At 45.5% G+C, this 27,385-nt stretch overlaps 1 protein-coding gene across 1 annotated transcript in view; it reads right to left on the minus strand.

The window, feature by feature from the left end:
* The window catches only part of LOC147751710 (uncharacterized), a 304,390-nt gene that overhangs the window by 59,999 nt on the left and 217,006 nt on the right, over positions 1-27,385 (minus strand). Inside the window, exon 4 of the mRNA XM_086939271.1 lies at positions 7,434-7,576. Coding sequence (XP_086795397.1) covers positions 7,434-7,576 — 143 coding nt within the window. The remainder of the gene's footprint in view (positions 1-7,433; positions 7,577-27,385) is intronic.

Here is a 27,385-nt window from a genome sequence, read left to right on the forward strand (position 1 = left end):
TGTTTCAAGCCTTGTTAACTGATTCACCTTATGACCATGATTACTTTATTTTCAAGTTTGGAGACCAGAAATTTTTTTTAAAAATTCGCCTTAAAATTTTACAGACTGCATTAAAAAATTGGGGGTTCATGAGGAAGACATTCAATATTTCCTATTACCACACACACTCCCCAATATGGGACTCTCCTGGTACACCTCAATGCCTCCAGGATCAACTATCACAACCCCTGAAAACAGCTGGCTTTAAAAAATGGGGAGATCTCTGGGCAGATTCGGGCCTAATGAGTTGGAACTCGTTGGTACAGCTTACAGAGGGACAGTTGACTAGGTTTAAATACTACCAGTTGTCCGCCTGGTGGTCCAGCCAAAACATGCAAAGGGAGGAAGATACAGATATTCTTGATGCAATCGGCAGAAGGGGGAAATGGGTAAAAGAGTTATCATTTTGGTACAATTTAATGATCAAAGAAGAGGAGAGTAAACTGTACTTGGAGATAATAAAGTTATGGGGAAACTGTATAGCCGAGCCCCCTGAAGAAGTCTGTAAGGCTTGGTTAGACTCTTTTTCCCTTTCTCAGAGGCTAATTAAACCTGCTAATTTAAGGCGCAACCACCTGTTTACGGCTCATAGAGTCTATTGGACTCCGGCCAAACTGCATAAGATAACACGAAACAACTATTATTGCCCCCGTTGTAATCATAACGCCGCTGATGATTTCCACATTTTTCTGGAATGTCCAGCCATTCAAAACTACTGGAAAGCGATAATGGATTTTTTGGGAGATGTACTTTCAATAACTATTACATGTTCTCGCAGATTAGTCTTCTTTGGTTTACTGAAAGAATACAATATCAAGAATTTGGATACTCAATTAATTTTTTACACAATAGTTATCGCAAGGAGACAAATCTGCATGGAATGGAAGTCAGCGGCTCCCCCCAGATTTGCAGTATGTCTGAAGTATTTAATGGAAGTGTGTAAAATGGATCAGGCTGGCCGCAGCGAGAACTCGGAGAATGTCTGGTCTAAACTGATGGTCTGGATAAATAGGTGAGCAGTCCTGTGATTATGCCAGAGGTTGTGTCGGTCCTGTCCTCCACCAGGCCTAGGGTGCCTAAAATAGGCCTGGAGGAGTAGGATAAGGAAAGCAGCCTACCTCTGGGAATCCCTGTCTGCTATGATACTGTTTTCCATGGCGGACTCGAAAAACAACAGTATAAGAGGCAACAGTGAGACCCATCTAGAGCATATATATTCTGGTGGCATATATGAGGACAAAAAAAAAAAGTAAATAAAAAAAAAGAGAAAAAAAAAATGATTAAAAAAAAAAAAGAGGTTCCCAGGCTAGAGCGAAGAGGAGCGGGGACAGGGGGCATCCCTGTCTCATGCCCCTTCCAAGGCGAAAGTCGGCCGACTTATAGTTATTGACGATTACCCTGGCCAAGGGATTAGCGTACAACAATCGTACCCAGCTTACAAATTCCGGTCCAAAGCCCATCTTCGCCAATACTGTGAACAGTTAGGACCACTCGACCCTACCGAATGCCATGGTGGCGTCTAGAGACACTAGTACCGCTGGTTCATGAATCGACGGGATACCACCCAGTATCCCATGCAACCTACGCAGATTGAGAACTGTGTTACGGCGAGGTATAAAGCCCGACTGGTCTGGGTGTATCAAGCTGGTGATTACTTTAACCAGTCTGGTAGCTAGTAGCTTCGCCAGGATTGTTGGCTCAGCATTGAGCAGCGAGATTGGCCTGTATGAGGAGCAGAGTGTTTTAGGTTTGCCTGCTTTGTGTTTAACTACTATGTTAGCCACCCGCTGGTCATATGGGAGTCGACCTCTCTCCTTACTTTCCGTATACATGGATCGGACATATGGGGAAAGTTTATGAGCATTTCATTTATACAGTTCTATTGGGATACCGTTTGGGCTGGTTCCCTTCCCGGATCTTACCCCTCTAATCGCCTGTGCCACTTCATCATCTGTGAACGGGGAGTCCAAATACCTATTATCATCCTCTGACAGTGCAGGCATGTGGATGTCCTTTATGATATCACTGTTTTCGGCCTCCGTATATCCACCAACCGAAGTGTATACACCTCTGTAATAGTCGGAGAACTCATCTGCCACTGCCTGTGGGTCTGTGACCGTGATGGAATCCGCTCCTTGTAACTCCGGCACAAGCCGCAACGCCCACTCCCCACGTTCAAGCCAAGCAATCAGTTTACCAGCCTTGTCTCCATGTTCATATATTCGGCTTTGGGTGGCCTTATTCTGAGCTACCGCTCTATCCTTGGCAAGGCTTCTGTACTTTTCCTGTCTTAATTTTAAAAGATGCACGTCCGCCGGAGCGGCCGTCCTGGCCACCAATTCTTCCAGCCGAGTTACATCTGCCTCCGCCCTCTCGACCTCTGCCTGGTGCTTCTTTTTCTTCCCCCTATCAAAGACAGGACTTCCCCGCGGACTACCATCTTATTTGCTTCCCACAATGACTGTGCCGATTCGACAGTACCTACATTTTCTTGAAAATAGCGATCTGAATTCTTGACAACCTCACTCTTAGTCGCATGGTCTCTCAAGTGCCAGGCACCTATAGGAGCCACTCTTCCAACTGCCGGTTGTCCAAGCTCCACACTCAACCACATGGGAGAATGTTCAGAGATCCCCCTACCGAGATATCGCGCCTCTCTTACTGCAGATGCTAGGGCTGCTGGTATCAACATGTAATCTAGTCTTGACATGCTGTGATGCGCTGTGGACACATGCATGTAGTATGTCTGTGTCGGATTACGTACCCGCCAGCTGTTCACAAGCCCCATAGTTGCTAAGAATTCTGAGAGCCATCTATGTGCTGGTCTAAGTATTCGGGCCGGGTGTCTGTCCACCTCACCGTCTAGCACTGCATTAAAGTCGCCACCCAGCATCAGAAGGCCCAGGGGCAGGGTGAGAAAGACAGCCCCCAGGTCGCTGAAAGTGTCAGATTGGAGGCTTGGCGGGACATAGATCAAGAAGAAGGTGACCGTCTTGCCTTCCCACTGACCCCAGATTCCAATGTAGCGGCCCCTCCTGTCGGACCACGTGGCTTGGATTGTTAAAGGAAAGGAGTTTTTCACCAATAGTGGTAAACCAAGCATGCGCCACCAACCTATAGCCTCCCCTATGGAGAGCCATGCAGCGATCACCCACGAGACGTGTCTCTTGCAATAGTACAAACCAATATGTCGGGAATGAAATCACCCCCAGAAGCACTTTTGCATTGCCATAAATATGGATTTCAAGTGCTAAAACGAATTGAAAAATTGAAATGATTGGAATAACAAGAATAAAAAGATCGAATGGAAATCAATTGTGGACTTTTTTGGCAATGCAACAGGGCTTCCGGATCGGGGGTGATTTCGTTCCCGACATATTGGTTTGTACTTTTATGTGGCCGATGGGCGGACCACTTTTCCGGGATGCACGCAATTTAAAATGATTTAAGTTTGAAAACAGCAAGTAAAAGGTGTGTACTTCAACCCGTCATTTAGTAATTTAACTCTTGCAATAGTACAACATCAGGAGAATGCCTTCTTATCAACTGATTAACCATTCCTCTCTTGATCCAGTCCCCAAGGCCATTCACATTCCAACTCAGCACCTTTATCCCCGACCCCTTGCTAGGTGTCGACATTTAACCAACTTGAACTTTGTCCGACTGTGTCCTTGCCCCTTCTATGCTGACACAAAATCCACATTGTCAGTACATTCACAGCGTTGTCACCTGATTCAATGGAAATTAAACCAAGACTTAAAACAACCCCGGTCCCCCGCCCGCCCACTCTGCACCCCTGCATATGGCAAAAGCCCATCCCCAACTAACAGAGTGCCTATCGTCCTAAACAAACAACTTCTAAGCTACTAAATGTAGTAAACGAGGGGGAAACGGCATCCCGCACCCTCCCCAATGTCCCCACAGTTCAATAAACACTATTGTCCATCCAAGCACAAAAACATAGATACAGTTCAAAGCTCTCCAGGAAGTTCCTACCAGGCCGCCTGCTGAGTCACGACCCAGTACCTTACAGTCTGTGAAGAGCTCACATAGCGAGGCTTGGACTCATTCCTGTTCTTCTGCCTCTTCCCTCCCATCTCGATCCCGTGACTCAGAGCCGTCGGGGGGCCGCTATCAATACAGTCGGATACCACGTCTGGGTTATCAAAGAACCATGCCCAACCCTCAGCCTCCACTCGCAGACGTGCCGGGAACATCATGGCATATTTGTACCCTCTGTCGCGCAGTTTTTTCTTGACAGCCAGAAAGTTACGGCGCTGCTTCTGTACCAGGTGAGTAAAGTCGGGAAAGAAGGAGAGCGTGGCATTCTCATATCGGAGGGGTCCTCCTTGACGTGCCGCCTGGAGGATAGCGTCTCTATTCCTAAAGTTGAGCACTCTGGCAATCATGGGGCGCGGGGGTGCTCCAGGCCTCGGTTTTCCCACCCGGGACCCTATTGGCACGCTCGATAATGAATAATTTCCCGATTCCCTTGGGCTTGAGATGTTGGAGGATTAACTCTTCCAAAAACAGGTCGGGCTGGACCTTCAGCTTTCTCAGGCAATCCTAAGATACGGACGTTGTTGCGCCGGACCCTCCCTTCATATTCATCAAGCTTGCACTCCACCTGGACTTGGGACGATTTAAGGGCACTCACTTCTTGCTGAAGCTGGGCAACATCGTCTACCAAGCTGGCGGTTTTGATGTCCAGTGATTTGACCTTCTCGTTGACTTTAGTAAGGTCCACGCGAATGAGATTAACTTCTATCGAGACAGTGTCAAGCTTGGTGTCCAGTTACACCATTTGTTGCCCAAGAGATGACTTAATTCTCTCTATCGCCGCCATGACATCCGTCAATGTCAGTTCTGTCCCTGGACCCCCAGTATCTCTGCCGCCCACCGCGCTGAGTCTAGTTTCAGATGGGGAGCCCTTTGGCATCGTGTAGCGGTCGAGTTTGTTCACCTGTACCTGTTTCAGCCCCTTTGACCCCCTATGCTTCTCGACGTCCGTTTTAGTCACCATTTTAGGCAGTTCCCGCCGCCGGATCTCTGCAATAAAAAAAAACAGCCGCTGACCATATATCGCAAACACACTGTCTGTGTGCACATCCACTGGGTCCCCAGGGAGCGGCCCCACCAGAATCACCCGAGGGACGGGGTGGGGGTCCACGAGTCGAGTTGCCGCCTCCCGGCCCACCTTGATATGGTTCACCCCAGAAGCGGAGATCCTCCAACCAGGGTCCTCTTTGCCCAGTCCGTGCTTCACTCAGGCCTAGGGAGCTGGCCAGTAGTCGAACCAGGAGTCTCTTAGCGGCAGTGCGGGCCAACTCAATAGGCAGCGGGGGTGGCCGGGGGGTGGAAGGGGAAAGCTCTTGTCTCCAGCGGTCCGCTGCAACAGCAATGTGCAGTGCCCCAGGCATTGTCAGGGTGGCGGAAGTCTCACTGTGGCTCTCCGGGTCGCCACTGCACACCCCGGTACCTCCGCTCGCAATTTCCCTATATGGCGGCGGTAGTACCAGTCTCAATCTCATCCCAAGCCAGTCGCTCTCGCGGATCGCCCCGACAGGCCGGCGGTGGCTACCGTCAGCCTGGTGGGGGCGATCCGCCCGCCATTCTAATGGGCCCCTAAGTTTCTCCAAAACTCAAGAGGGTGAAGGGAACTATGGATGGTGCTCGGGTTGTGCTCAATCAGGGATTTTTGTGCCCTCCCTTTCCAACCCCCTCCCCTGTTGTCCCACTCACAGTGTCTGCCACACCTCTCCAGAGGTGCGCGGCCTTCCAGCGTCCTCCGGGGGCATCCACCAGTCTTCGCACCAGCGGTCCACGTCCTCCCCGTCTTCTTCGCCTTGCGCAACATCCTCGGTCCTCCTACTTCCTGGGGACTCCCTTCGATACTCCGTCCTGTCCTCGTGGGTTTCGGCATCTTCCGGGTTCCTCCTCCAGTCTCCCTGTTCCTCCCGCGTCAGACCTCTAAATGCTGGCTGTACCGCCTCTTCCGGCATTTCCCTCTGTTCCCATTAGTCCGGCTTTCTTTCATCCGGTGTAGGATGGAGGGAGTTGTGGAAGTTAAGTCTTTGCCTACCACTCTCCCTCAACTGACGGGGTCGGCGGAAAAAGGTAGGTTTGATTCCCGCTCTCTATCTATTCCTTCCCAACGAGCCTTAGAGTCATGACATAGATTGAATCCTTATGGCAGGTCATCTATAAGAATTGTACATAAACCTGAAGCAGGGCTACAGTACAAGTTTCTGAAATAGCAGTGGAAAAATAATTGGAAGCTATAACAAATTCACCGTAAGATCTAACATTGATTCTATTAATAATGGGAATACTGAGTCATTCATCACGTACAAGGCGCTGGTAATCAGTTTCAACCAATTTGAGTCTTTAACACAGAGTGCTTTACTGTGGCAGTCATGCCAAGCGCTATAAAAGCAACATTTACAAGTCCAAAGACTGACAGGCTTTGATGACACAGATCTTAAGAATGATTAGATGTACTGAAACAAATGCATGGCTTATTTTGGTCTTAACCATGTGCTATGTTACGTAGATATTAAATCATACAGCGGTCACACACACTTGTTGCAATTGGAAATATTGGTGCCAGCCAGTTGTCTGCAGGTAATATTTTTACATACAGTTCTATGTGGGAGTTTCGGCTTGAAACCTGGTAATAAATTAGCTGCCCTTTTAGGCGACAGAGAGCCCGACTTCCAACGGTATATTTAGTCGCAAACACATGTTTATTCTTTTTTTTCACCTGCTAGTAACCCACAAAGAGATTCCTGGTTGGGGAAAAGCTTTTGTGAGTGCAGGCATCTCTGCTGTGAGTGGAGAGAAATAAAAAAATTCCACCCAATTTCTGAGAAGTGGGTGTTGCAAATAGTGGTGTGCCTTGGAAGTTTGGGAACACCCTCAAACACTGAGGCAAACACAGTGGCACCAGAACACAGGGTTGAGGGTGCCTACTGTTCCCTAAATATGATTTTTTATATTAACCAGTGGTTGGCGGCCCCGTTAATTTTTTGGCTTTGTGAGTAAGATCTCCAGACTTGTATAACCATTGACCCTCATCCATTTGAGGGCAGGTATGGGGTAATTCTAGTTCTGTATCTGGTTATTATCTTGCAAAACGAAAACAAGGGCAAACTGAATCCACACAATTTTAAAACTAGTATCCAAAATCAGCATGTGCTCACAATGAAAACAGCTACTCTGTGATCAAGCTGCAAATCTTTGGGCTCACATTTGTATATTTTCTCATCTTACAAACCAATATCCTTCTGTTCTTCAAAGGTATTGTGATCTTTTTGAGCGATAACAAGAGCTTATTATTTAATCCTCCCTCCAACATACTGATGGCGCCCACTGCGGCTCTCCGAGGCTCTTACTTGCTGATGCGCTGACTCATAGTTAAGTCTTGCAAACTCATCCATCGGTCTCTGTTCTCCTCTTTTCTCAGCTCCTCTCGCTCCTTCTGGTGCTCTAACTCACTTTGTGTTCTTTCCCGAATTTCTTCTTCAAATCGAGCAAGCTGCATCAGAAACGGGACATAGGTTGAAACCAAGCCGAAAATTCGACTAAATGTTTTGTAACATTAAAAAGAATGTAGAACCGGCGGTAGAGCAACATAATCTAAAAAAGTGGGAGAAAGAAGGCAAAACAGGGAACCCAAGCCAAGTCAAGGTAAAATGAGGGGTCAACCGCCACCAACCAAGAGAATCAGAAGGAAGGATGAAGAGAGCGAGGCGACAAAGGGAGCAAGAACAGTAGCAAAGAACAGATGGAAAAGAAGGGAAGTATGTCAAAATATTGTTAGTGAAAATAGCAGGTGACAGAAATATTGTGCCCTAAATATCATTTAGAACAGCATCTTCACATTTGGTGTGAATTTATAATATGAACTCCAACAGAGTAATATTATTGTAAACAATATTTAGGACACACTACGTGATATGTTGGTTACAATATTCTGGTCCCATACAAAATAAAAACTTTTAAAGAGATAACTTCATGACAGAGAGTAGCACAGGTGACAGTACGGTAACCAGAGTATAGATGGCAAAAGACTTGGTCATGGGATTCCTGGGCTATTGATATTATTTACAGTGTTTTCCTTCAGACAATAATTGCCAGGTGACAAAGGTTACAGCAACTGGCAGTACACATATGGGTACACCTCTACAAGAGTGTCCATATTAAATGCCCTTAAAGCTCACCACTAACCTCCAATAGAAGCCACGATGAAATGTAAGGTTCCTAGGACAGTTCATATGGCCTGCTGTGACAAAGTCGCTGCCAATTCTTAATGCCTAAACACTCAATATTACCCCTAAACAAAACCCATCCTGAACCCTAGAAACTCTTAGTACCGATAAACACTACCTAACTCTGAACTCTAAAAACTCCTTACTGCCCCAATTGACTACTCATCACTAAAACCTAACAACTCCTTACCATCCCTATACGCTACCCTTCCCTAAACCCTAAAAGTTCCTGACTGCCCCAAAATGCTGCCTATACCTAAATCCTAACAAACCCTAAAATACTTAGGCCCAGATGTAGGTAAATCACATTTACCGATTTTGAAATACCGAATTTTACCGATTCGGTATTTCAAAATCGGTAAATGGGATGTAGGTACCAACATCTGGATTTGTTACCGAATCCTTAAAAATTCGGTATTTACCGATTCGGTAAATACCGAATCGGTATTTGCTATTGGTTCCTATGGGCCTTGAAGCCCATAGGATTCAATTCAAATACCGATTCGGTATTTATCGAATCGGTAAATACCGAATTTGTCAAGGGTGCAGGGGGTGTCACTTTGACACCCTCGAGCACCCCCAAATCGGGCATGTGTGCAATGTGGCACACAGACATGCCCTAAGGGCACGTCTGTCTGTCACATGGCACATGTGTACACAGGAATCAGTATTTTACCATGGATTTGTGGCCCAGATGTAGGTAAATCACATTTACCGATTTTGAAATACCGAATTTTATCGATTCGGTATTTCAAAATCGGTAAATGGGACGTAGGTACCAACATCTGGATTTGTTACCGAATCCTTAAAAATTCGGTATTTACCGATTCGGTAAATACCAAATCGGTATTTGCTATTGATTCCTATGGGCCTTGAAGCCCATAGGATTCAATTCAAATACCGATTCGGTATTTACCGAATCGGTAAAATACCGAATTTGTCAAGGGTGCAGGGGGTGTCACTTTGACACCCTCTAGCACCCCCAAATCGGGCATGTGTGCAATATGGCACACAGACATGCCCTAAGGGCACGTCTGTCTGTCACATGGCACATGTGTACATGCACAGATGTGCATGTACACAGGAATTGGTATTTTACCATGGATTTGTATTCCATGGTAAAATACCGATTCTGAAAGCCATGTGCCAATGGAAAATTGGCTACCCACATATTAATCTAGCATTTTCGGTAATTTTACCGAATCGGTAAATATTACTGATTCGGTAAAATTACCGATTCGGTAATAATACCGATTCTGTAAAATTACCGAATATGTGCACCTACATCTCCATAGCCCTTTACCGATCGGAAACGGCCGAAAATCGGTATTTTCGGCCGATTCCGATCGGTAAAGGGCTTCCTACATCTGGCCCTGTATTCCATGGTAAAATACCGATTCTGAAAGCCATGTGCCAATGGAAAATTGGCTACCCACATATTAATCTAGCATTTTCGGTAATTTTACCGAATTGGTAAATATTACCGATTCTGTAAAATTACCGATTCGGTATTAATACCGATTCGGTAAAATTACCGAATATGTGCACCTACATCTCCATAGCCCTTTACCGATCGGAAACGGCCGAAAATCGGTATTTTCGGCCGATTCCGATCGGTAAAGGGCTTCCTACATCTGGCCCTAAAATACTTATGAAGCGTAAACCAATAAATCCATGTGTTAAACTATATTTTATAAAACATTAACATATATGCATATTTTACAAGCATTATGTAATTTCATTTGTACTGGTTTTGACATCTTTAGGACTGTAGTTAGTTTAGAAGTGTATTTTGTGAATTAAATTTGTCGTACTTTTTTGGTGGTGAATGTTTTGTGTTAGCATGTTGAACCCAAACCCCCCTTAAATTTAAATAAATCCCTCTCATTTAGTGGTAAGTGTTCTCCATTTTCCAGTTTCCCAGTTACTGCCCTTCCACATTTACTACCGAAAAATATACTTCGGTGTATAGAAATCTCCACATATGTAGTGGAACTCTTCTCACAAACAAGATGGGAGTGGTGGAGACAGAGGTTTGTGAAGTGCGTTTTGTAGTACTTTATGTAATGGATAAGGATAAGGAGTTTTCATAAAGTAGAACGTGTTAAACACACTATAGATAAAACATTAATTATAACACATCTCTGTCCTATAATGAAATGGTGACAGTTTTAATCCAACAAGCAGTGTAAAACACAGTTAAGAGAAAAAACATTGCAACCTATATATTACTAGAATAAGACTATCATTATACAATCCTGGTGTCAGTTGGGAGCTGTCTAGTTCTTTAAATGTGTTTTACTCTCCTCTCCGCAAACACCTTCGCACTTTTATGCCAGATTGATCAGTTCCTAACGCCCTGGAAATGTTGGGCATATAGAGAGCCTATCCGTGCTCCATGTTTTCCCATCTTCCTGAACTACAATGCTCCCCTTGACCTTAGTTATTCTCAATGGTTTACCTTTGTGTGGAATGGGTAACTTAACTTCTACAAGGTCTCCTGTCACCCACTCTTGTTATTTCATTGCATGTTTCAGGTCATATCTCTTTTAATTTAATTTTATGAGGAATTACTCATTCATTCACTTTGTCTCTTTTTTTTACTCAAATCGGTTCCTCTTCATTCAACTAACTGGGAGAGAGTTTTGTTCCTGGAGGTCTACCTTTGAGAGACATGAAAGGGGACACCCAGGTAATGTATACCATGCAGTGTGGTACAAGCATAAAATGCTCTGAAGTGATTTGTCCCCTGGTTCACCTGAAACACAAGAGAGTTGCATACATTCTTTGATCATCATATTCACACATTCCACAGCCCATTAGCTCTTCAAGAGTGCAATACTGTTCTCAAATGCTTTATTGACATATTGTTTAGGAAATTTCTCCTCTCTTCAGAGGTGAATTGCCCTTTGTCAGTTACAGGAATACCTTCCACCATAAAGGTGTCAGTCAAAAATTCTTTTAGGTCTTTAGTGGTGATGAAGTTTACTACTTTGGTCAGTATCTAATAACAGTGATAATCAACCAACTCTAGCTTATACTTGCCCGCCCATTTAGAATGTCTGAATGGTCCTATTATATGCGTTTGCAGATTTGTCCCATGGTTTACTAGGGACACTTATTGGAGACAGAGGGACTTTCCTTGTGCTTTTGGTTTCATCACTCAGAGCAAAACTCACACAATCTCTTACTCTGACCACCAGAATGGAATCCACACCGGGAGACCAATAATTTGTTCTTGCCTTACTCTTAGTGATGCTTCTTCCTAGGTGTCCCTCTTGAGCAAGTTTGGCTATTCTACCCTACAATTCTTTGGGTGGCCCTAATTTTTCCCCTCTCTTCATAAGATTGTCTTCAATATTCAGTTCATGTCTCACATCCCAGACACCCGTAATCTCATCTCATAATTTTCTTGGTTTATCTGGCCAACTTTGAACTACTCACCCCTTCACAAGTGTCAAAGTGTCATCATCTCATGTACATCTTTCCCATTCATCTTTAGTAATTCCACCAATTGCAACACATAGTATTTGTTCTTCAATATCACATTCTTCCTGCTTGTCACCTACAAAGGGCAATCTGGAATGGGATTCTGCTGCTATATTTCTCTTGCCTGGGAAATATTCTGCCCTATAATTGTATCCTTCCAGTCTGAGTGCCTATCTGGCAATATGGGGTGTCGTGCGGTCCATCCTTTTAGATGTAAAAATAAAAGTGAGTGGTTTGTGATCAATGTGTAATGTAAATGGTAATTCCCACAGGAAAAATGCAAAGTGATGTATGGACTAATAACAGGATGAAACTTCCAGATCTGTAACAGAATAGTTATGTTATGAATCTTTGAGAGCATGAGATGCAAATGCAACTATTATCTTTCTGCCTTCTACCATTTGCGAAAGTGTAGCCCCAATTCCTTTAGTGCTTGCATCAGTGGTCAGAAAGTTTTGCGGTGTGGGGGGCAGTCGATGCAGATTGTTTAATTTTGTCAAATGTGTTTTGAGTATGGTAATTCCAATTAAACTGAATACCTTTCTTCAAAAGGTCCCTCAAAGGGAATTCTTTATCAGCAAAATGTTTTAATGAATTTTGACATCGATTCAGCCAGGCCCAGGAAACATTTGAGTTCTTCCTTGGAAGTCAGCAGTGGAACCTCTTTTACTGCCTCAGTCAAGTGAATCTTCAGTTCAACCCCATCTTTGGATATGGTGGGCCTAAAAAATCAACTGACCCCACCCCAATTTGAAATGTTTCTAATTTGATAGTTTGAAACTGTTTAAGTGCAGCGAAAACATTACATAGAGTGTCATTGTGTTCTACCTCAGAGGTTCCATAGACTAGAGTGTGGTCATGGAAATCTTGCACTTTGCTTAAATTTCCTATAATTTGCTGCATAATTCTTTGAAAGCGGAAGCTAGGCCAAAGGGCATCCTGCAAAACCTGTGAGCACCAAAAGGGATGATAAAAGATGTGAGGGACTTTGAATCTGGGTGGAGCTATACCTGGTGACAAGCAGATGATAGGTCAATAACACCAAAATAATTAGCATCTCTGATAAGGCTCGGTATTTTGAAAATCCTGTGCAACGGGAATCTGTCAACCCATATGTGTGCATTAAGAACTTTTAAGTCAACAAACAGATACATTCCTTATTTACCACCTTTTTTGCCACTACTATGGGAGCAAGCCACTCTGAGCTCTCAATTGGTTTGGTGACTCCCTTTGCCACTAACCTATTGATTTCCTCCTTTAAAGCTTCTCTCATTAGATGGAGAACAGGCCTGGCTTCATGCAGTATAGGTACAGCATTATTTTTCTATTGAATTTTCTGTTGAAATTGGACAAGGAGACTTAATCTGTCTTCAAATAACTCAGGGAATTCCTTACAAACCCCTTTACCTGTTATTGTCCTTTCTACCAGGAGAACTTGTTCTGTATTGTTGGGGGTCCAATTTCATTTCAAGTTCCTTTTGGTGACTAAACCTCAGCAAATTGGGCCCATGCTCAGCAATGTATACTTTGTCTGCGATAGAACGACCCTTGAAGGTAATGGGCATGGGTAAAATGCCCGCCAGAAGAATAGGGTCTATGTTATATCCCCTCGGTTTACATCCACTTGCTGAGAAATGTACGCCCTTCACAGCAAACATTTCTAAGAAAAGATTTTATCTATAAGGTTTTAAGGTAAACAAAAGGTGGCAAAGACTTTGAACACCACCTCATCAAGCATTAAGGGGCACATGCATAAACATAAGGAATTGCGATTCCTTAATAGCGATTTATTAGAAATCGCCATTTAGGAATCGCAATTCCTTATGCATGTAGGAATCGCAAAAAAAATTGTGATTCCTACATTTCCTTAATTGCGAATTGCGAATTGCGATTCGCAATTAAGGAATAGCTTCCTAAGGAATAGCTTCCTAAAGGCCCATAGGAATGAATTGGAAATGCATGCGCAATTTGCGAGTACCAAATAGGTACTTGCAAATTGAGCATGCAATTTCAAGGGTGCCAAAAGGACACTCTGATACACCCCTGAAGGGCATGTGTGTGTGTAACATGGAACTTTGAAAAATGCACTTTTCAAAGTTTTCGCAAATTACCATCAACTTTAAATTGATGGTAAATAGCGATCCCTAACTGCAAAATCACAATTTAAAAGTGCATTGTGCATTGCATTTAGGGAATAGCAATTTGCGATTCCGTAAATGCATTCGCAATTTAAGTAATCGCAAATTTTAAAATTACTTACATTACAAATTTGAATTTTGGCTGATGCATCCCAAATGCAAAATTACTTTTCGCAGAATCGTCCCGTTTGCGACTGGTATTTTCAATGATGCATATGCCCCTCCATCAACTGAATGCTGGTGCCAGATCCTTCCTTTGACTTCTCAATTGTTTTCGTCAACATTAAGAACAGCATGTACTTATGTGGGATCAACATTTTTGCAAACTTTAGCATAATGTCCTCTCTTTTTACATTTCCTGCATAAACTATACTGGGCAGGCCAGCTGGGGTTATTAGCCAAGCGTTTGCTATTCCTGCATCTGAAGTACTTGAATTTAGAATTGTCATACTTGCAATAGATTTGCTTTTTGGTTGTACTTTGTGAATTGCTGAATGTATCTTTCCAACTTTGCTGATGCTTCTTAGCTTGATGTACAACATCCGCTGACGTTGAATGTGTTATTTCTTTAATGCATTCAGTCTTGTGTTCAACACTCTAACAATCTCTATTGCCTCTCTGAGATCAGGATAATGGGCAAGAAGTTTTTCCCGAATCCTCAAATTTTTTGTGCACCTTATAAGTTGGTCACTGATTAACGAAAGACAAAGAGTTTCAAATTTGCAAGTATTTGAAAGGCATCTTAAAACTATGATTTAACTGGTCGCTTTTTCATTTTTTCCTTGCATCCTACTGAATTCTAGAACCTCATTAATCTTTTGCCTGAAGTGCTCTTCCTATACGTTATACGTAATCGGTGTGCGTTTACTTTTTCACTTTCGTCTTCTATAGTAGGATCTAATACGCTTTCAAAGACCTTCCTTCCCCATATGCCTAAATTATGCAACAGTATATGTTGTTTTCTAAGTGGAGAACCTTTGAGCCATATAGTAATCAGGTATGGCTCGAAGAGTTTTACCCATTTCTTCCATTGCAAAACAGGTCCCCCATGTCATTAAAAAATGGAGGGGGTTGAGTCATACTCGATTTTGGAAAAGGGGGTGCTGATGGACAGAGTTTCTGAATGATGCAGAATACTCTTACCCAGTCAAGAGATCAGGGCTTGATCCATCACTGTTTTTTAGCTCCCTCACCATCCCAGCTCAGAACCTGGCTACATGCAAATTAGTCTGTTCCTGTCCTGTGCAGTGAGCTAAAAAACGGTGATGGATCAAGCCCTGATCTCTTGACTGGGTAGGAGTATTCTGCATCATTCAGAAACTCTGTCCATCACCTTTTCCAAAATTGATTTTATCCACGCTAAGTGTGGGAGGGTATACTCAAACGTGAGTCCCTAGCTCATTGCACCATCAGGATTCAAGCAAGCCAGGCCGATGACGGCTGAAATGCCAGAAACCGGTCCCAGGTAGCTTGTCTCCTTTCTTGTGAAGAATTGGCTTGGTAGTTTGGTCTGCCCTGTTCCCATCATGCACTGGGACAGGAACAGACTAATTTGCATGTAGCCAGGTTCTGAGCTGGGATGGTGCAGTGAGCTAAAAAACGGGGATGGATCAAGCCCTGATCTCTTGACTGGGTAGGAGTATTCTGCATCATTCAGAAACTCTGTCCATCACCTTTTCCAAAATTGTCATACTTAGTGCCGCCATGATACTACAAGTGAATACACAGAATTGACAATAGCACTGTACACTTTCTTAGATGCTTCACTCAGATAATAACTGGTTAATTGTAATTTACACTTCGTACTCAAGGCCCTGCAATTTCAGACGTGGTTGCTGTGGTCCTCTTTTTATGTTCATTAAGTAGTTTTTCATTTTCTATCCCTTGTTTTAGGATAGTCCTGTTTCAATACCTCTTGATACCCATCAGGAGGAGGAGCTGTCAGGCAGTCACAAGGAGAGTGTGGAGTTAGAGGTGTTGTGTTGACCAAGTGCTGCAGGAAATTGTCGACCAATTGCTGCAGAAAATCTTTAACCTCCCCTGACAAAAGCGCTTCTTATCTGGAGGCAGACTATAGATGCTGTGGCGAATCCTCACTAAACTCTCCTTGCCACGAGACCAACCCCCACTATGTGGAGGATCACAGCATACGCGCTCCTGAGAATTGCCTGCTGCAGCGCTGACGAGTGAGAATTCATTACGAGAGTAACCACCTATAATGCAGGATTCCCTCAGTCTGTTCACCGCACAGAGCGGCTCTTGCACAGCAAGCATACAAAGAAGATCCTGGCAAATAGGCCAAGGGTAAGGTGGCAGTAATGCTAACCAGAGACTCACAGTTTCACGGGGATTTGGGATTTTCAAACAGAGTCTGAGCCACCGACACTGCCGAACTCCACAGATTGTCTTGCACAACCCCCTCAGCAGAGTACTAACGATGTTGTCACACCACTCTAGAAACAATGTAGGATTAGGGATTTGCACTAGGAGTTTATCCAGCTATGTCCTGTCCCACTCAAGAACATACAAAGTCACTTCACCAAATTGCAGCTCCATTCCTGCGTCAGTTTCACTTCAGAATAACAGTTTCACGAATTCTATGTCAGAACTGGAGGTGAGGATTGTGCCTTCTTTCTTCACTTTATTTCCATTAGCAGCACAAAGGTAAACAAAGACTACGTTTCCCATGAACCATAGGGAAAAAAGTAGTCAAGAAACAATCATGACAACAACCAATCATAAATAATATCAATGTCCAATCAGGGCCAGCCAGCCCCACATAGTCCTCTGCTAGTGTCCATTCTTCCTCTTTCTTCGCTGCTCCACAGCAAGATAAGAACTCTTCAGTCTTTTGTGCTGTTTAGTGCTTAATGGTTTTATTGTCTCCTCATTACTGTTTTCTCAATTCATGCTTAATGTTTTATCACTGTGAAGTTGATGCTGTTAACGCATATGTTTATGATTGACTTTAATGTTGTCAGCATGTTTGCGCCTCTCTCGACAACTTTGTGAGGTGTCTTTCACCCGCTTTGTTAGGCTAAAATTCACTTGCGGGTTTATTTCCCCCTAGGGGGTCGCGTTGATGGACACCTCCGTGTGCATTTGTTTTCCTTTTCAGGGACGCCGCATGGTTGAGGGTTTCCTCATCCCTAGGCGGCATGTGTGGCTGGCTTTGTCTCTATGCACCTCCTGCACCTCCCCCTCCGCCTGGGATGACGCTTGGTGGCCAGAAGCCCTTGGAAAAGCTCCCATCCCGACGGACCATGCACGGAACCTGGGCGTCATCCTGGACTCCTCACTCTCGATGACCAGACAAGTCAATGCCGTTTCATCATCTTGCTTCAACATTCTTCGCATGCTCAAAAAAACATTTAGCTGGATCCCCACCGAAATTAGAAAAACGGTCACCCACGCACTGGTTACGAGCCGCCTGGACTACGGAAACACACTATACGCCGGTACCACCGCAAAACTCCAGAAAAAACTCCAACGCATCCAGAACGCTTCAGCCAGGCTCATACTAGACATCCCGCGTAAAGAACACATCTCTGGTCACCTGAAAAACCTCCACTGGCTCCCCGTAAATAAGAGGATTACTTTCCGCCTCCTAACCCACGCACACAAAGCACTTTACGAACTTGGACCCGAATGCCTCAACACACGATTGTCCTTCTACACCCCCTCCCGTCAGCTACGATCCTCCAACCAAGCCCTTGCCACTGTACCTCGCATCAACAAAACCACCATGGGAGGTAGATCCTTCTCCTACCTGGCAGCTAAAACCTGGAACTCACTTCCCACTCACCTTCGCCTTACTCAGAACCACCTAGCATTCAGAAAACAACTTAAAACTTGGATTTTCAACAAGTAATTCCCCACCCTTCCTCTAGCGCCTTGAGACCCTATGGGTATGTAGCGCGCTATATAAATCTCTTGACTTGACTTGACTTGACTAGAGGGCGCAGGAGGTCATCGAAGGCGCAACACGGTGTTTGATCTCCTCACGAATTCAAACACAGCGTGTGTCTGTCACCAGAGACTCCGGTCTGAGGCAAACGCCCGTTTGGGTTGCAGCGGCCAAGGCGGATAAGAATTACAGCGTCTGCAGCATTGCTGTTTATTTATACTCCGCTGCCCCGGGATCTCTCACAGTAAGGGGTTGTGGAGTCGGTAGCTTTGTTGTACGCCTCTTGTGAAGTCCTGTATTTACCTGTTCTTGGCTTTGAAGGGGACAAGGCCCAGACCAATGAACGCGCCACTGGCATGGGGGTGTGATTTCTTGCATCAGTTGATTTCAGCAGTTGTTCCCTGGGGCTTGAACCCCTACGATTGTGGTGCTGTTATACCGCCCATAAGCTCAGCTGTCACCAAGCCTCTATATATTTACTTAAGGCCTTTACACCGGCCTGTGTAGTTGCCTTTCCTGCACCCTATAACCGTATATTTTGGGTTCTTTTCTGTGGGGTCATGGAGTATTTTGATGAGTATCCTGAGGAGGAGGACCCTCTTTCAGATGTGCCCTGGAGGGAGGCCGTTTATGAGGCAGTAGATTCTTCTATTTATCAGGCCATGGGCCAAGCTATCTCCCCTCTGGAGGACAGACTTTCTCTCCAGATTCCGTCCCTGTTGGTTCCCCTCTGGCCAAGCGGCCCAGAGGTTCCAGGGGTGGATTCAGAAGCTTTTGAGTGTTTGCGTCAGACTTTCCTTGATAGCCAGGCAGTACAGCCGGCTCCTCTTCCACTTCCCCCTCCGACCACCCATTCTACTGACCCGGATGCCACAGGTGATCCTGATGCTGACCCAGGCCCTTCGGTGCCTTGGCTCCCCTCCCATTCGGCGGTTACCCCTCCAGCCACCTCTGACATGTTGGACCCGAACAATATTATTCACCCTCACTCTTCGGAGTGGGTCGCCGGGGAGAAAGTGGCTGCTTATGTGGCAGAGCACATCCGCCGGCCTTTGGAAAAGGAGGCCCGTAACTGTTTGTGGGCGGAGGGCCCCCGTCCTTCCTCGGAGGGAAAAGTAGCCCTCACTCCAGATATTGACCCCAGAATGTCTACTTTCCTCCAGAAATTTATTCGTGATCCAAAAAAAGGGATCGACGAGTCCTGGAGAGCTTGCCAGGACAAGCTCCTGGACACCCTCTGCCCAGCGACAAAGATTTTGGATATGGCCGAGGAGGCCAAGGAATCGGGCTCCATTATCTCTTCTGAAACCCTCCCCAACTGGGCTCAAAGGGTGGTCATTTTCTTGGGTAATGCCAATTGTGCCCTCTCCACAGAGCGCCACAGGTCCCTCCTCATAAAGATCGACCCCAAGTTAGGTGACGTGGCGGACTCTGAGGCTGGGGCAGTTGCTCAAGGGGGTCTGTTTGGCGAGCCCTTCGTCAAAGAGCTTGGCAAATTTGTAAATAGTGTCACATCCCTTGACAGGGCGCAGTCTACAATCAGAAAAGTGTTTCCCAATGTTTTTTGCAGGGCTGGCCGAGGCAGGGACCGTGCGGCCGGTCGAGGTCACCAGCAGGGTAGCCAGAGAGGCTCCGGTCAGTCTCAGGATCAGTCCCGCTTTGGGAGCGTCTAACCCACGAGAGGACGCAGAGGCAAAGGAAGAGGATTCCGTGGAGGTGCCGCCAATGCAAACTCAGGTGAATGTTCACCGTTCTTCCCCATCAAGACTAGGGGGAGGGTGGCAAGTTGTTACCAGGCTTGTTTGTCTCTCACGCACGATGCGTGGGTTCTTCAAACGGCGCAAGAGTTTCAAATAGAGTTAATTTGGTCCCCGGTGCAACGCACCCCTCTCCGTCCCATACAGTTTTCTGTTTCGGATGCCGCCCTGGTGGACAAGGAGATTGTCTCACTCCTTCACAAGGGTGCCATCTCCCTCACTGCTCGCCAACCCGGGGGGTTTTTGAGCAATATTTTCTTAGTGGCCAAAACAGACGGCGGCAGAAGGCCCGTCATAAATTTGAGCAAGTTCAACGAATGGCTAGTATACCGCCATTTCAAAATGGAAGGAATTCACCTCCTTCGGGATGTTTTGCGCCCCGGCGACTGGATGGTCCGCTTGGACCTAAAGGATGCCTATTTGGTGATTCCAATTTTTCCTCCACACAGGAGATTCCTGCAGTTCACATGGGAGGCTGTGTTTACCAGTTTACTTCCCTCCCGTTCGGCCTTTCGTCGGCACCTTGGTGCTTTACCAGGGGTCTCAAGCCGGTGGTAGAGTTTCTGAGGGCAAGAGGGGTCAGGATGCTCATTTAATTGGACGATCTCCTTTTGATGGCTTTGTGCCTGCTCCAAATGGAAGCTCAGTTCAGATGGCAGAGGTCCTCCTTCAAGACCTCGTGATCAACAAGGACAAGTCTCTCTTACAATTGACCCAGTCTCTTACCTTCTTGGGTTTCGTCATCGACTTGACGTAATCCACGCTCAGTCTTCCTGCCAAGAAAATTTCCCAAATCCGACACAAGTTGCGTCGGGTTCTTGCTAAATAGCAGGTTTCCCTCCTCCAGCTAGCGCTGGTAGAGGGCCTCTTGTCGGCTATCATTCAGGCCATCTTCCCAGGCCCTCTACATTACAGGGCTTTGCAACGCCTCAAAGCGTACTTCCTCCGGAAAGGGTACTGTCACAAGGTAGCCCTAACTCCCGAAGTGAGTGCCGAGATCCAATGGTGGTTTGACCAAATGGAGGCCTGTAACGGCCAAGTGATCTTCGGCTCTACTCCAGACCTGGTGATCGAGTCAGATGCCAGCAGACTCCGGCTGGGGTGCGCGTTGTGGGGATTTGTCCACAGGAGGATTGTGATCACCAGATAAACAGCAGTTACACATAAACAAAAACTGTCTGGAACTTTTGGCAGGTTTGTTTGCCGTACGGTGTTGGACGAGAGACTTAGTACAGTCGTGTGTCCTTCTGAAGATGGACAACGTCTCGGCAGTCCGGTATGTAAATCACCTGGGAGGCACCAGGTCCAAAGCCCTCTCGGATCTGGCTGCAAGTTTTTGGTAATACTGCCTAGACAGCCAGATATCAGTCACAGCCGAGTACCTTCCGGGTCGGGACAATTTGGAGGCAGACTTCCAGTCTTGCCACTTCAGGGATTCCAGAAAGTGGATGCTGGACCGAGAAGTTTTGGCAGCTTTGAACGACCACTGGGGTCCGTTCTCAACAGATCCTTTTGTGTCCCGTTAGGACCATCAGACACCTCGGTTTTTCAGCTGGAGGCCGAACCCCTTGGCAGCGGCCATGGATGCTTTTCTTCAGGATTGGAACCTGGAACAAGGGTAAGCGTTTCCCCCATTTGTGATGATTACACGCTCTTCGACTCAGATTCGCAAGCAGGGGGCAGATCTTGTGATGATCTCCCCCCAGTGGAGGTCGCAAGTTTGGTTTCCAGTTCTTCTGGAACTTTCTTGGGATTTTCCAATCCTTCTCCCCCAGTATCCCTCTCTTCTCACGAATCCTGAAGGGAATCCTCATCCACTGGTGTTAGCGGGCTCTCTGTTTCTCATGGCGTGGCGGATTTCCGGGGCAGATGGGAAACCCTGGGTCTTTTGCGAGAGGCTGAGAACCTCATTTCCCAAGCTTGAGCGGACAGTACGGTCAAAAGATACAGGTCCACGTGGGGCAGATGGTCCGGTTGGTGTCTGTGACAGGGTTACGATCCCTTGGTCGCCGACTTTGTTGCTGTGGTGAATTTTTCGGCACAGCTGGCTTCCGATGGGTTTGCTTACCGGTCTATAAATACTTTTAGGTCACCCCGGTAGGGGAGCATCCCCTGGTTTGCAAACTGCTGTGGGCGTGAGGCTTTCCCTGCCTCCGGAGCCTCGCTACTCCTCCCTTTGGGCCGTCAATCAGGTTCTTAACCTTTTTCTTTCCTGGCAGCCTAACCAGTTTCTTTCGAGGAAGGAGTGGAGAAGTGTGGCTCAGGGGTTAGAGGCGGCAGACCCGGAAGCTGAGATCGGTCCTGGACCAGGGTTCAATTCCCCGCCTTGGCGGGTCTTGGGTTCAAAAATTCCACTGACTCGATAATTCTCGTTCCGGTGCCTACTCAACTCACGGGTTCACACTCTGCGACTCTGGGCAATAGCTTGCTTCATCTCCACTACAGCCCCTCGCGGCGGGATGCCTGGCTTTCACCTTGTGGATACCCTGCTGGGGTTATCTCACAGGGGAATACCAGGACGGGTTCCCAAGTAGGCGTGGGCGGAAAATCCGTTCCGCTCGCGGATTTTGCGGATTTTCGGGAAATCCGCAATCCGCGAGATTTGCGAATTTCCCGCAAAATCCGCAAATCCGCGAGCAGCGGATTTTGCTCGCACTGCTCGCACTGTTAGCGTGAGTTCGCGCCCCGCGAATAAGTGCGAAATTGCAGAAATACGATCTTGGCAAAACTGAAAGTAACTACTTACCAGGTTCAAAAGTTCAGGCACATCATTAGTAGCCATTTCCTGCAGTGCTTCCTGAGGGGCCCCTCCAGAGTTCAGTTGCCAGTTGAAACTATTATGTGACCCTGCTCTGAACCTCAGAATAGTTACACATATGCCACAAAGGTCCTGAATTACAGCTAAGGGAGACAAGCAGGAGCCAGGCTGGAAGTTAAAATCCATTAATCAGCCCCTAATTCATTATTGTCAGTTGGGGCAGGGCAGGTGTTGTAACTAATTTTGCAACAATGAAAGCACTTAGCAAGTGCAAAAGATCACTAATCAGGGCGCACTAAGGAAGCAGGTGCCAGCTAAAAAAATATTCTGTGACACATTAATCAGCCCCAAATTAATTCAGGTCACTTGAGGCAGGGAAGGTGTGCTTTGCTTTGCCGAAAATAATGTACACTGGACAACCAGAGGGTGTAGTGATGAAACAGAGGGTGGCATGGGTGGGCCAGAGGGTGGCATGAGTAGTCAGAGAGTGGCAGTGGTGACAGAGAGTGGCAGTGATGAAGAAGAGTGTCCCAAACAGGCTGGACACGTAGAAACAACAAGTTCGCAAAACTTGCGACCCGACAGGTAAGTTCGCAAATTGCGAAATTGTAAAAACCCTCGCGAACTGGCAGAAACACGGGCGAACACAAAAAAAAAAAAAATCCGCAAATTCGCGGGAATTCGCGGATTTTGCGGATTGCGAATCCGCAAATCCGCAAAATTCGCGGATTGCCAATCCGCAAAATCCGCTCATGCTTATTCCCAAGGCAAGCGCCTTGATGCCTTCGGGTGACACGTGCGCTATATAAATCGCAATACATTTACATTTACATTTACAAGGAGCTTTCCGCAAAGTTAATATGCTCCTTTGTCTGATATTGTGCAGATGGGTCTCGGATATCCAGGCTTTGGACATTTCCAGAAGGATGTTCTCTCCTGAGGGAGTAACCTTTACTCTTCCGCATCGCACTAAGTGCCATACTAGGGTTATTTTATACCCGGCATTTCCAGACTTGCCAAAGTTATGCGTTGTCAAATGTCTCAAGGCGTATGAAGAAATTACACACGAATTCCGTCCCCCTGGAGAGCGTCAACTCCTCATTTCGCTCCAGAAGCCCTTCAAAGCTGTTTCCTCGACCACGATTTCAGATGAGTTCGCTGGGTGATGAAGGAGGCTGGCATAAGTCTGCGGGTCTTTGGTGCACACTGTGCACGTGGAGCAATGACCTCAAAGGCGTTTGGCTTGGGCGCACGCCTTGAAGATATCCTTAATGCGGCAGATTGGTCTTCGGACTCTACCTTTAAGAGATTCTACTTCAAAACAGTTCTGAATATGGCTTAACTGGATGTGGGCAAGCTTTAAACAAGCATAATCCTTGCCTCCAGTCCTGACATAGAATGAAATATTTCCTAGCTAACATAACGGAAAGTTTCAATTCTATTAAGGACTCAGAGGTGAGGATTATCCCGCCCGTTGCTCCAGGAGGATGTCAGGTTCTCAGTTATTGCGCCTGCATTGTCTGTGCACGCATGAAGGGGGGGGTGTGGAACAGTAGTAGAACATTTGTGGCTGTAACCGGAGTGAAACTACAACTTCCAGACTCCCCGGTAAGGTGAAGTACTTATGCAGTATCTACACGCTTCCTGTTGCGTGTAATTCGTTTTGTGTCCAAGGAGGTCGGGAGTCCCTGCATGCCGCGGCTGCTCGGAGGAGAGACCGGTGGAAGAAAGCCGGTGTTCGTGTCAGCGCATATAGATCCAGGTAGGATCTGTCCTTTGGGATTGCCTCGTCCGCGTACAACAGTCATACTTTTTTCAACAACAGATAAAGAATTGTTATTCCAGTCATGAGGGATTCCATAAGGTAGAAAAAGTCATATTTTGGGGGCTCCTGTTTAGGGCAACTTTGAATTTAATTACCCATTTTCTGTTGATGCAAGCCTACATAACGCCAAAGAAACTTTCAGAAATCGGAACACAAAATTTAAATGTGTTTTTTTGTGGGACACAAAAATCATAAAGATGACAATGGCCTAAGAGAGACAGAGGTAGGCACAACAAGGTTGATATTAAGAAATAGACAAAGGCAAGAAGGGAGAAAGACAGATCACTTTCTAATGTGGCCCCTTTGAAGATGTGGGCCCTGCTCAATTGTTTCGAAATTATTATTCAAACTTAAAACAAAAACTATGTTCAAAGTGAATTTCACTTCTTATAATAAGTATGGCTCTCAAGTCATAGAATTACGTTCACTTAAAGGATCAGTTGTATGAAGGATGCAGGTACAGCTGAGGCTCAGTTAGGGATCACTCCAGACCTGCATGATTAATGTAAATCCATCTTTAATCTTGCATTTCTACATTAACTATAGCCCAGTGAATGACCGATTCTGAATATGGCCGACCTCCTTCAAATCATAGATTTCACAGGCAACATAGGGGATTAGGATCCTATTAATTTACTATTACTCCCAAACACAAGCAGCAACATATTCTAGATCGTATCTTCTCACACAACGTAAACACAGTCCTGCTCCAAATTCACTCACTCAGGACCAACAGAAAAGAAAGAAGGTGGACAGGGTGCTTGTTACAAACCAGTGATTAAAATCAGTCAAGAAATACTTTATTCGGTTCAATATTCAAAAACCATAAAAGTACAAGACACACGTAAAAGATGGTCCAAGAATCGCAATACAGCATTAAAAAGAAGTATCATTCTACAGTTAAAAAGAGACATACATTAGTAAAAAATTTACAAGATAAAAAACTTGATTCAAATATACAAAGACCAATATTTGTGGTGGGTATTCTACATCCAATTAATCTTTTTACCCAATCTCACCGCAATAGTTAAAAATTTAGCCACATTATAGATTTCCCAGATATCTGTTAACAGTTGAAGATACAATAAAGCTGGTTTGACCTGCCTGAACCCTCTCCCCTTTAATAGGGGAATAATGATTTTTTTCCTGATGTCTTTGAAGTGGGCACAGAAAAATAAGTAATGGGCAGTGTCCATGATTGAGTAGCCATCACAGTTACATATGTTCAGATCCAAGTCCCTGGTCCAGCCAGGACGGCCAGAGATTAACAAATGAACTTTGTTCAATCGGAACTTGGTAAGAAGGTACCTATGGTTTGGGTTGTTAACAACCTTCAAATAAAGTTCCAATTCGTGGTCTGAAGAGACAATTAATTGGTGAGACCTAACAGAGGGCTTTAACAGCTCCCTGTCTTCTCTGTCCATTCCACTATACTGCAAAAAAGTGTTCTTTGTCCACTTCAGGTCAGCTTTCACAAGGGCGGGCGGATTGTGAAACAGTTCAGGCCGTCCCAGCTTTACACACATCTGTTCCACATATTTCAGCCAGGGGATCTTGTTCCAATGATCTAATTTTAAGCAGTCTTTCAGGATTTCATGATTAACTTCGAGCTCTGGATTGAGCCATACAGATATCCATTTTAAAAGGGGGGCCATAGCCACTCGATCTCGCAAGAAATCCACCCCGCATTCCTGATGTACAATGAAGCTGGCGGTGGATCTTGGCAAGGAAAGAATGGATTTTAGAAAATTATCTTCAATCACTTGGAGACATTTAATAGGCCTAAAGCCCCACAGGTCTGCACCATACATAGCGATGGCAATACATTTAGCAGCATACACTTTTAAAACTGCCTCTATGGGCTTCACCCCAAGTTTACGTGAAAAACCCAGAACCGCAGATATAGATGTGCCAAAACCTTTTTTTTCTCCAGCATTTGGGGGTGCCATGTAGAGCGGTCATCAAACACAACACCCAGATAAGGGAATCTAGAAACTCTTGATAACTTGTGGCCGTTACAATGTAATGTCATAACATTTTTTTTGGCCTTTGCATAGTGGCCTACCACCATTACATGAGATTTGCCAAAGTTGATGCTTAAATCCAGTTTTGTCATAAAAATATAAAAAGAGTTCAACAGATTTTGTAATCCCACTGCGGTTCTAGCTATAAGAGCAGCATCGTCCGCATACAATAGTGCGGGCAGTAGGTATTTCCCTGCCCTGGGTATATCCTTACAAGCTGTACCCAATACTCCACCCAAATCATTGATATATAGTGTAAAGAGCAGGGGACCAAGAATGCAACCCTGCCTTACACCATTGATGATACTGATTTTCCCTGTACAGTTCCCTTTTCTATCGTAGCGGACCGTGGCGGTAAGGTCCTTATGAAGGTCTGCTAGAAAATACACAATGTTTGGATCGATTCCTATGCTAAGAAGCTGGCCCCACAACTTGGATCTGTTAACTCGGTCAAATGCGGAGGACAGATCCATGAAGGCAATATACAGGGATCCCTGCTTTACTTCTGTGTATTTTCCTATGAGCAGTTGTAAGTTTAAACTCTGGTCAATGGTACTACGCCCCTTTCTAAAACCATACTGAAGGGGGGAGAGGGTGTTAGTCTCCTCTAACCATTCAGTAAGTTTGCTTAGAACCACTCTCCCTAGGACCTTGACCGCAGAATCTATAAGGGATATAGGGCGATAGTTTCCGGGTTCCCCCTCTCCCCTTTTTTATAAATAGGGACGATCACTGATTGGGTCCATGATTCTGGGATACCTGCTTTAAAAATTCTGTTGAAAACTCTAGCTAAAATTTTGGACCAGAATAAAATGTCAACTTTAAAAAGATCGGCGGGAACCCCATCCGGCCCGGGAGCTTTATTACTAGTCGTTTTCTCAATGGCCACGGCCACCTCTTCCTCATCCACCGTTAGGCTATAGGGGAGTTGGTATAAGCTAGTCATGTCCTCAGCCCCAGGGGTTTCCTGTTCATAAACAGATTTAAAGTGCAAGTGCCATTTATCTTCTTGGATGCCACAATCCAGGTCGTTATTGCTTGAGTCCGAGAAGAAGGGTTGGTTGACCACGGCCCAGAATTTGGCGCTACTTTTCAGGACATCAATTGAGGTCAGGTCGGCCCAAGCGTCCTCTCTAATCTCACGCCGCCTTTTCTCAATGGTGATCTTGTATTCCTTC

This window comes from Lissotriton vulgaris, chromosome 1_1 (assembly GCF_964263255.1).
Source record: "Lissotriton vulgaris chromosome 1_1, aLisVul1.2, whole genome shotgun sequence".
Classification (NCBI taxonomy): Eukaryota; Metazoa; Chordata; class Amphibia; order Caudata; family Salamandridae; genus Lissotriton; species Lissotriton vulgaris.